General features: G+C 38.8%; 1 protein-coding gene across 1 annotated transcript in view; it reads right to left on the reverse strand.

The window, feature by feature from the left end:
- Positions 1-10692: 10692 nt before the first annotated feature.
- The window catches only part of LOC112639979, a 6921-nt gene continuing 5814 nt past the window's right edge, over positions 10693-11799 (reverse strand). The window contains exons 3-7 of the mRNA XM_025415578.1: positions 11635-11787; positions 11318-11570; positions 11116-11184; positions 10866-10955; positions 10693-10776 (exon numbers count right to left, since the gene is read on the reverse strand). Coding sequence (XP_025271363.1) covers positions 10693-10776; positions 10866-10955; positions 11116-11184; positions 11318-11570; positions 11635-11787 — 649 coding nt within the window. The remainder of the gene's footprint in view (positions 10777-10865; positions 10956-11115; positions 11185-11317; positions 11571-11634; positions 11788-11799) is intronic.

An 11799-nucleotide genomic window follows, 5' to 3' on the forward strand; every position in this document is an offset into this window, starting at 1 on the left:
CAAATCGCACAAAGAAACGCACGCGTTGATAAGCGCATAAGCAACTCCGTCTCGCAAAATGGTGTGCCAATGAGAAAATCCAAGCCACTCCCTTCGATGCCACATTTCAAAGGAAAATCCCACACGCAGGTCCACATACATCACAGTAACAAAAACGCCGTCAAAGATGCACAAGTCGATGACCAGCACAGAAATGCAGTAGGACTCAATGCGTCCGATAAACCTTAAAAAATTCGGCAATCCATAAAAAAGAAAGAAAAAAGAAAGAGAGAAGAAGAAAAAAAGACGAAAATGGACTCACTAATAATAACCTGGAGAACCCCCGAAAACAAATACAAGAGTCACATTATCAAAAATTAAGATTAAAAAAGTTATAAATGTAGGATCGGGAGCTAGAATACGGAATTAACTGGCGGACAAGACTTTATTCGTAATCGAATTACACACGAAAAAGGGTCGCGACCGTTCCCTTTCCTCTTCCTCGTCTTTTTTTTTTTTAAGATGGTCTCTCTACCGCTATCCCCTCTACTCCTCTCTCGACTCTCTCAGTGTCGCCAACCGTGGGAGATCCCTCGTTCCCACACTCGGCCATTCGACAAATGGCATCGGCCCTGATGCCGTCGGACACTTGGGTGTGATTCTCCGTGTCATCATCCGTCGGTCCGTCAAAATCGAAATCTACCCCATGATGTTTCGGCCACAACTTCATATGGTCGACTGAGGTACTCGTGCGGTTGGGTCCTTCACACTCGCCTAGTCTTTCGACGATATACCTGTCGTTCCGCAGTTCGGTAATCACTTTGTAAGGCCCCAAAAACTTTGGTTGAACTTTGAGTCCGGGCCCCAACTGCGTCCGTTGAATAGCTACAACGTCTCCGACTCGATACCTGGAGGGCCTCTTACGCCGGCGGTTATACGTCTTTCGATTTTCTTCTTGGATCTTCAAGATGCTCTCTTTGGCCTTACGTCGAAGTTTTGACCTTTCTTGATGGAAAGTCTCAATCGTTACTTTTTTAAGGAGTTCTCGTAATTTTAGGTCGTCTTTCAGTCGCATGTTTTGTCCGATCAACAATTCGAATGGCGTCATACCAACGCTACGACTATATCAAGAATTGATCGCTTGTTGTACTCTGTTCAGATGCTTGAACCATTCCGCTGGGTTCTGTAGGGACAACTTAGTAAGTATAGAATTAATAGAACGATTGGTCCTCTCCACTTGACCATTGGCACGTGGCACACCGGTTGTTATCATTGCGTGCTCTATATCCTCTGCTTCGCAATAGTCGCGGAATGCATGTGAACTGAACGCTGTCCCTCGGTCCGTTATAATTCGGCGTGGATTTCCAAAAATCACCGCCTGTTTGCTTAATCGTGTAATTACTTCGCCCGTCGTCGTCGATTTGGTTGGATACAACCAAACGAACTTGGTGAACGCATCTATTACCACCAGGATGTGATTATAACCTTTCTTGGTCGATGGTATCGGACCCAAATGATCCAGATGATATGTCTCCAGTGGCCTATCTTCCTTGGGCAGGGGTCGCAGGAAACCCTCGGCTTTGCCTTGCTTTCTCTCCGCTAATAGACAATGAATACAGTTGTTCACAATCTGCTGCATTCTCGCACGTAGATCCGGGAACCAATATTCCGCTCGTATTTGATATTCCGTGTTCCGCCATCCGAAATGACTCCGCTCATGTACCTGCAAAATTACTTCTGATTGCATATATCTAGGTACGACTAAAAGAAGATCACCGCCGATTCGTTTGTAGAGTACTCCGTTCGACAGAACATATTCTTAATCGCCGTGATCTCCCATAGACTTTATGATTCGTTGCACGTCAGGATCCTCCGTTTGTGCATGTTTAACCTGGGCCGTCAATGCATCTTCAGTTTCCCGAAGCAGGAGACATTCAACGAGATTGCGACTGAGTGCGTCTGCATGTCGCATCAGAGTGCCGGAACGATGTTCTACCGAGTAGTCGAATTCCTCTAGTTGTAGAGCCCAATGGGCTACCCTTGGGCAAGCGTCTTTTTTTGACATCGTTGTTTGTACGAACGCCTTGCAATCCGTAACGATTCGGAAAGGAATGCTCAACAGATATATCCGGAATTTGCGTAAGGCCTTGATTATGGCGAGGACCTCCAACTCAAAGCTGCTATATCTTTCCTCGGCCCCTATAGTTTTCCAGCTTGCGTAATACACTGGGTGTAGTTGATTGTCCTTACTGCTTCTCTGTAACAAAATGGCTCCGAGGCCAAATCGGGACGCGTCTGTGTGAAGTTCCGTATCGGCGCCTACCTTATACAGCTTCAGCACAGGACTTGTTGTCAACGCCGTCTTTAGTTGATTGAATGCTCTTCTTTGGTCATCTTGGAATGCAAACTTCGCTTCCATTTTTAGTAACTGTGATAGCGGTCGGGCCGTAAGCGCATACTGTGGGATAAATTTGCGGAAATACCCCGTTAGCCCTAAAAAACTCTGCACCGCCTTTATTGAGGTAGGTTCCGGAAATCGTGCCACCGCCGACACTTTCCTTTCCGATGGTTTGACGGTTCCCGCTTCCACAATGTGTCCCAAGTACTCGACTCGGGCCGTCAACAGACTACACTTCCTCCAGTTGATTTTCAATCCATAGTCGCGTGCCGTGTTGAGGACTTCCTCTAGTCTCTGCAGGCCATCCTTTTTTCCTTCGGCTGGAATAATCAAGTCGTCTAGGTAGGTTAATACTGTACCTTTCGCTATCAATTCTTGGAAAACCGCCTTAACATGTCGTTGGAACACCGCTGGAGAGTTGCTCAGTCCGAAAGGCACCATCAGAAATTCGAACTGTCCGTCCGGTGTGATAAAGGCCGTGTAGTGGATACTTGGTTCATCTATTGGTACGTGGAAAAACCCGTCCTTCAAATCTAAAGTGCAGAACACTTTAGCTTTCGCCAGCCTGTCCAACTGATCTTCCACCAATGGTAAAGGATACCTGTCCCGGACTATCTTCCGATTCAAACGTCGATAATCAACGCATAATCTTAGCTCTCCGTTTTTCTTCTTCACTAGCACAATGGGACTAGCGTATTCCGAATGACTGGGGCGGGCTATTCCCTTACTGATCCACTCGTTGACGATTCTACTTACTACGCTCCGTTGCTCCGCCGATAACCTTCGTGGATTTTGATGAACAGGTACTTCATCCTTCAGAATCAGATGCATTTTTATGCCACTATCCTTCACTTTCTGGGGATGATAGCTTTGTACCAGCCCCTGCACGTGCTCCTTCACTTGGGCACTCTTTACATGGTTGAGAATAATTTCACCTTTCGATCTTTCGTCTTCTTCGTCTTGAATGTCGATGCATAGGACTTCCGTCCACGTTGCTTCGTCCTTCGTTGTGTCGGTAGAGGCTTCCGGCCCCTTGTCGAGGAATTCCGTCAATGTTGCCTTCTGCTTGCGTATATGAATTTGCGCGAAATCAGATAATTCGCCGCCTAAGAGACAGTCGTGCGTCATGAAGTGATCGGGCACCACATCAATATCCAGTGTAAGGGTGAGATCATCTATCGTTACGTATGCCGTAAACCTTCCTAACGTGCTGTGGCCCGTGGCACCCATGCCGTCGAACTTTACCGTTGTAGGTCGGATTGGTGGAGCACCGAGTAGTACATAGAAGCTTGATCGCATTAAGTGTAAGTCACTACCGGAATCGATTATTGCCGTAACATCTTTATTTAGAATCTTCACGTCCTTGTATATCTTCTTATCGCCGTGCGAGCGTACTGCGTCGACCCTCTTGGTTATGCCACCTTTGTCTTGTAAATCCGATCCCTTTGAGCATTTCGCCGCGATATGGCCGAATTCACCACAAGAATAGCACTTCGATCCTTTCGCCTTATGTGGACACTCCTTGCCCAGATGTTTGCTATCGCCACAGTTATAGCATTTTTTGGGGTTAGAAGCCGTTGTCGTCCGATTGGCGTTACCGGCTGGCTTATCCTTGCCCGCTGTCTGCGGTCGATGTTTTGCCTTATTCCTATTGGTTCGTTGTGCCTCGTATTGTATAAACCTCTGCCGCAATTCCTTGATAGATGTCGCGTTATACAAGATAGCCTTATTGGATTCTTCGTCTCTCACGCCGTCTATTATGTATTGAATCTTAGCTTCAATCTCAATCTCAGCGTGACTCGCTAACTCCAACACTCGATATATGTATTCTTGAAAGGTCTCGTCGGCCTTTTTCGTTACTGCACTCAGTTCCTTATGTATCTGTCTGCTGTTTAGTGCCTTACCGAATTCTTCGATGAGCGCTTTCTTGAGGTCGCAATATGACCGTGCGTGGCACTCGAAATTAGCGAAAAGTTTTGCCGACCCGCGCAATAGTCTTTTCACATATACAACCTTCTGCGCATCTGTCCAAAAACATAGTTCGGCCGTTTCTTCGAATAGCACGAACCATCTTTGTACACTTTGGGTGCCGTCTCCGCTGAATGTCACTAACGCATCCTCGACGTCCTTGAATGTCAACACCGTTCTCGATCTAGTATGTGCTTCCTCGCGCATAGCGTGACCATCGTCAAAAGCAGTGTCCTCATTGGTCCGTGACATCCCTAGATCGCGGATCGATGTCACCGCTCTCGTGCCGCCACCTATCGTGCTGCGTGTAACGCTCGTTATACCGTCGCGCGCGTCCGCCGTATTTCCGTCATGGACGTCATCTGTGTTTTTCCCGCCATCATCTTCTTCATCGCTCGTGTTGTCCTCGTCGTCCTCGTTTCGTTGTAGGGCCGCCCGCAATCTTTCACGGAGAACCGCCTTTGTTCCCATCGTCTGTAATCCTAGCTCGCGTAATCGGCTCTGTAACGCTTTCTTCCGTAACTTCTCCAGACCGTCGCCGATCGCCATCGATGTCCTCTCGCTGCCGGGAATCCCCGATGCCTCGCTCACCTGCGGTAGATTTTCTTTCGGCTCTAGAGCCCTTCGCAATCTCTCGCGTAACACCATTTGGCCGCCCGTCGTTGGCAATCCTAAATCCTCGAGCTTCTTTACTAGCTCGTTAGTAGCCGACATATCGGTCGGCGCGCTTACCGCACTCGCCATACTCGTCGTATTCGTCGCGTTTGCCATTAGGCCCGTCGTTTCGTCACTTCGACACGCGCACGTTTCTCCTTGTAGCACGTAGCCGCACCTCACTACATCTGCCACCTCGCAGAATATAGTTTTACCGTGTCGTCACTCAGACAACGTCCCGCCTTATATAACTCGGTTTGCCGCGTTGTCTCTCGTGTGTCGCCCGGTTATTTTCTTGTACCCGAAAATTCCGTCCGCGATACTATTATTTCCTTCGCAATTCCGACTCGCGATCCCGGACGAGCCTCCAGTTTGTAGGATCGGGAGCTAGAATACGGAATTAACTGGCGGACAAGACTTTATTCGTAATCGAATTACACACGAAAAAGGGTCGCGACCGTTCCCTTTCCTCTTCCTCGTCTTTTTTTTTTTAAGATGGTCTCTCTACCGCTATCCCCTCTACTCCTCTCTCGACTCTCTCAGTGTCGCCAACCGTGGGAGATCCCTCGTTCCCACATAAAAATAATAAAAAAATATACAAAAATAAGATAATAGTGTAGTGTAAAACGATTGAACACAATTAACAATGCATACTCTGTCTTTAAATTGGCAGTAAAAAGACTAAGAATCCTTCGAAGGGAGAGCAAAGCAGGCACAACATAAACGTACTTGTTGATAACGCCGAACTGAAGTGTGTGAAGGCGAAAAGAGGCGCCGTAGGAACTCAAAAGGAGGAGGAAGAGAGAGAAGCATCATCAAAAGACGGGATAAAGGAAAAAGACAAACGGAAATAAAACAAAAAATCAGCGCGAGAATTTCTTAATAATTGGCAAATATATCTTGTCTAAGAACTCAGTGTCGCTCTGGATGTTGATACTGTGGATCTGACTAGAAATATGCAGCATCTCTGTAATCAATCTTCTTTTATAACTCGGTTCTTCCTCCAAAATCGAAACGTTATCCCAATCGAATTCGTGACCCTCCATTCTATAGAGGGATACAACCGAGAGAGAACCAGATGCTTTATTGATATCAGAGCGGTGTTCCTTGACTCTGGTTATTAATTTCCTCTTCGTCTGTCCCACATACGACGCATCACAATCCATACAACTGATCTTGTAAATGACATTCGAATGGTGGAGTTCAGGTAAAGGATCCTTATATAATCTGATGAAAGATTTTAGTTTATTGTTCACCGTATACGCCAATCTTCTATTGCTATACTTCCTAATGTTAGAAATAAAATTTCTGGGAAAACTTGAGGAGAAAGGAATGGTGAAAAAAGGAGAAGGAGTGGGAGAGGAGGGAGGTTGAGAACGCATGTTGACGTTATCGCTATTAGTTGAAATTAAAAACTTGAGCCTCTGGGTAATGGTTTGAAAAATGAATATATGCATAGGGTAACCATTATCCAATAGCGTTGAGATGATGAATGAAAAATTATCAGTATGAAACCGCGGGTGTGAAAGTTTAAAAATCCTGTCTGTTAAACCGATAACAACTCCTCTTTTATGCGACAGGGGATGGTGTGAAAAGTATGAGAGAAATCTCCCTGAAAAAGTCGGTTTCCTGTACCAATTGAACTCAATATAATTTTTGTTAATAATAATAGTTGTATCTAAGAAATGTATACTGTTATTATTTGAGTATTCAATAATATAAATTATTGGGATTCAATAAGATAAATTGTTTGGGAGCAGCAAGAACAATGTCGTCAACATAACGTATGTAAAACGGAAGGGAAACAGGGAGAGATGAGATTGCTCTCTCTTCCAGATCCGCCATAATAATGTTCGCCAAAATCGGAGAGAGTGGAGAGCCCATCGGAGTGCCGAAAATCTGTTTGTAAATGATTTGATCAAACTTGAAGTAAGTAGAATCCATAATCAATTTCAAAGAAATAATGAATTCATTATATGGAATACTAGTTTTATTTTTGATAAAGTGCCATCGCTTTGCAATTCCTCCAATGACTAAGTCAAGTGGAACGGTTCACTAGTGAAAAGGTTCACAACATCCAAAGAAATCACGTTGTAATTGTCATCTAAGTGAAAGTTATTAAGTTTCTTAATTAGTTCAAAACTATTTTGAATATAACTCTTAGGATTCGGTAAATTCTTATATAGAATGTTATGAAGAAAAGACGTTAATGAGTATAGAGGACTATTAATGCAAGAAACGATAACGCGTAACGGGCATTCTTCTTTGTGAATTTTCGGCAATCCGTAGGCACGTGGTAAGACCCCCTCCGAACACAAAAGTGATCTATATGTAGCGCTAGAAATGTATTCGTTCTCAAGCCAGCGCCACAACAACACTTTCAGTTGAGAAATAATTTTACTGGTCGGGTCCCGGCTCACCACCTCGTACGTCTTCCGGTCCGACAACAAATCACGCATCTTATCAAAATAGTCCGATTTGTCAAGGCAAACGGTTACATTTCCCTTATCCGCTTTCGTAACAATGATATCAGGGTGATCACGAAGGAATTTTTTTGTGATGTTGCTTAGAAATAACAATCGCGAGTCAACCTCCGAAATCCGAGGAGGAGACGACAACAATTTATTTAAAGTCTGGACTCCCAGACATCTGATATTATTCACCGTTTCGTGATCACATCTTGAGATGTTATATTCAATACTCTTGATTACATCGAACACAAAGCGTTGTGAATTCGGATAGGATCGCAAAGAAAACTTATCACCTAATTGTAGGAGGGATTGTACTTCTCTAGGAATCTCAAGTTTTGACAAATTAATAAGCCAACCATTATTCACAGAGTTGATGAGAGACAAGTTATCTCTCATACGAAAGCTGTTGGGATTGATGTCAATGTTAAAAGGAGTGAAGGAGGGGAGTTGAGGAATCGGTGTGAGTGAAAAAGAAGGAAGGGGGTGCTGTTGATAAGGACGAGAGACGGAAAACGATCTTAATTTTTGTTTGTAAGGATTCATAGGAGAATGGGGAGGGACGGAACAGAAATATTTAATAACAGGAACATTGGGACGAAGGAAATCAGGTTGTTTTCTCGCGAGCCAATTAAGTTTTTTATGTATTCGCCTGTTCTCAGATCTATCAAAAAAGTTAAGGGAAGACCGCTGCCTATTAACAAACTCGTTAAGAATTCGAACCGGAATCCGGCCAAATAATAACCTCGAACATCGAAGCAGATTATACTGTAAATAACGCAGTAATTTGAACGCATCAGAGATCTCGAGCTGTAGCAAACGCTTAATGTATCCACGTACAGAATTTTTAAAAGATAAGGTTGAACCATTATGAAAAAAGCGAATCACATTATTAATATATTTAAACAGGTGTTGCGGAACTAAGTTGACTCTTTTACATTCCTTTAAGAAAAAGATTTTAAATTTAGTAGCAATGATCCTTTTGTTGAGATCAATCCAACTCTTAAAGCATTGCTTCATATCCTTTCCAAAACATTGATCGATAAACTTGAAAAAATTAATTTGTAACTCATTATTCGCCTGAGTGATATCAAATTAAAAATAATATAATCAAATAAAGGTCCATAAGATAAAATCAATAAAATTTCAATAAAAGGCTTAAAGGACCAACGCAATGGTGAAAGAAGCGAAATAAAAAATAACCTGCCTTTTTTCTTTCTTTTTTATGGATTGCCGAATTTTTTAAGGTTTATCGGACGCATTGAGTCCTACTACATTTCTGTGCTGGTCATCGACTTGTGCATCTTTAACGGCGTTTTTGTTACTGTGATGTATGTGAACCTGCATGTGGGATTTTCCTTTGAAATGTGGCATCGAAGGGAGTGGCTTGGATTTTCTCATTGGCATACCGGGATTTTGCGAGACGGGGTTGCTTATGCGCTTATCAACACGTGCGTTTCTTTGTGCTATTTGAATTTCGACCGTTTTTTGCGCAATCTATTTTGACTCTTATATTATTATTTATTTTGTTTTGCGTCTTTCCATTACGTATTACTAATGACTGTTAACTTTATTTTATTTTATTTTATTTTCGTGATTTGACATTGATAAGGATCCGAATTGGATCGAAACGCGGCGTTTGTCAACCAAATAAACGTTTGAATAGGTTATTATTTTAATATAACTGTTTTTATTTCGCTTCTTTCACCATTGCGTTAGTCCTTTAAGCCTTTTATTGAAATATTATTAAAATATATTATTAAAACACATTTTTAGCTCCAGAATATATAGACTTTTATTTAAAATATTCAAAACATATTTTTTTTTGTGTATTATACATATAAATTACATTCTAAGTATTATTTCTCAACGCTTCTTGAAGTTAATTACATAACATTGCATTCATTGCAAATCTTAATATGTTATATTTACACGTATAAATGTCTAAATTAGATGAAGCTCTTTTTATACGTTTCCTGCTGCATAACTTATATGCACATGATATATTTTAATTTAATATATTAAAAGTGTTAATTGATCATATTTAAATTCATTAATTTAATATATTTAAAATGTATAGGTTTCAAATTAATGGTACATTACAATAAAGTGCTTGTTTGAAATTTATAAAAATATATTTATATTTTTTACAAAGAAATACACAATATTTTTTCTTATTCTAAATAACTTTATCAGTTTATATCTAACTTTGGAAAAATTAAAGTTAGAAAAATAAAACAAAATATTAAAAAAAATAAAATGTTCATAAGATAAATTTTTTTAAATAAAAGACTATATAAAATTAAAAATTTTATTTATATTTACATGCATATTAGAACATGAATGTTAAATAGATGATGATTTATTTTACATCTTTAATATGTAAAGAACAGATCATTTTCGTTTATTCGCCGAATATGTTCAACTTATAAGTTTGATTTAATATCTGAAATTCCTCTATTGAGGTTATATCAGAAATTAAATAGAAGTGATATTTTTAATTTTATCTGTCGTCTTCTGCAAGCTTTATATAATTCTCATGACTAAAACTTAGATACGAGAAAAATAACGCACCGTGACGGTAAACAAACGAACTAGCGATTACTGATTTTGCAGTGAAATTTTACTTCCACTGACTATAATTAATGAGATATAAAATAAAGTAACAAGAAATAAGCGTTTCTACTAGAATTCAATGAAATACTGATTCTTAATGATCTTATTCATATATTCGTTTATTGTTATCATATATGACAAGAATAAAATATTTAATAAATTATTTATAAATTTATTATAAGTAAGCATTACTTTAAAAAATTAAAGCAATATAATTTATAATATTAATATTATTAGAAATTTATATAATAATATTATATAATCATATTATTAGAAATATTAATATATACATTAAAAATTTTATATATGTAGTTTCAATTTGTATAATTTGATATCTGTATAAGTCATTTAAATGTGTTAAGCTGCTGAGATGTGTAAATCAAGAACAAACGCTTCTATATAACACGTCCCAAACGTTGAATAAAGATGTATGTTATTTTTTTTATACATTTCCATACATATTCTCATTATAACGCGTAAGATTCGTATAAAATTAATACATTACACAATTATATGTATTTAAATAACATGGATAAACGTGTTTTCTGAAAATTACACAAATGAAATGAGTCACATTAACACATTGAAATTTGCAGTGCTATTACAATGTTAATCATCATTTATTTTTAATGTTTGCTTATTTATGCACGCCTGTGTTAATAAAACTACAACGGTCGTAATCGACGAGATGAACTGAAAGATATTACACTTTTTTAATAATTATTATATATTAAATTGTTCGGGATAAATAATTACGCTGGTAATAAACATTTACAACGTACTCCGTAAAGAAATTTGTAGCCATACTGGAAAAGCCCAATTCCATAGAATCTGACTGGCGCTTGAGTTATTTGCAATAGAAGCTGTAATATCTATATTAATACAATAAAGTATTTTTAATGTAAATAAATTTACTATCTTTCATTTTTGCGCAAACTGTATATAAAATATTTATTATTTTTTATTATGATAAACTATATATTTAAGTAAATCATAATTTATGTTAATAATTTTGTATATATTAAAACTTACATTTTCTCGAACATTGATATCATAAATAGAATATGGTATTTTGTTTATTAAATTTCCTGTCGCATTCGCCTAAAATCGAAATATGCAAAATAAAATTTGAATAATTCTTAAAATTCAAAAACCCTATGTAAAATTTCATATTATCTAATAGTTAGATAATTGTTAAAAAAAAATTAAACGTTTGAGTATGAATGCAAAATACCTTGGTATTAACCATTTCGCACATATAATTAATGAAGTAAAGTTTGAAAATGTTATGACAAAGCAAAAATAACAGTACAACCGTGTATAGTGTTTTATTAGATTTGATATAATTGTCAATCAGTATCGCATTAAAAATATCACGCAAATCAAGCGCTAGCCAAAAAAAATTACATCCCATTTTGAAAGTCATCTGTACTCCAAATATCAAATTTACTTCTCGAGATATTTTACGTAATTCCGAATGAAGATGTCTACAAACACAATATTAAATTTTACTGCTCAATACAATTAATAGAATTACGTTAACTTTCTTACATCATTATCCATATCAACCATTCATTGCTTAAAGCTTGTGGAACTCTATGTTGGAGAATAGAAGTTTCCCAAGCTCGCTTTATTTCATGTTTGTTATCTCTCGTTAAATTCAAAAGATGTTGATTAATTTGATCAAACTTTAATCCTATGTATCTAGAAATGTAA

Source organism: Camponotus floridanus, unplaced genomic scaffold (genome assembly GCF_003227725.1).
Source record: "Camponotus floridanus strain SB8 unplaced genomic scaffold, Cflo_v7.5 scaffold123, whole genome shotgun sequence".
NCBI classification, from domain to species: domain Eukaryota; kingdom Metazoa; phylum Arthropoda; class Insecta; order Hymenoptera; family Formicidae; genus Camponotus; species Camponotus floridanus.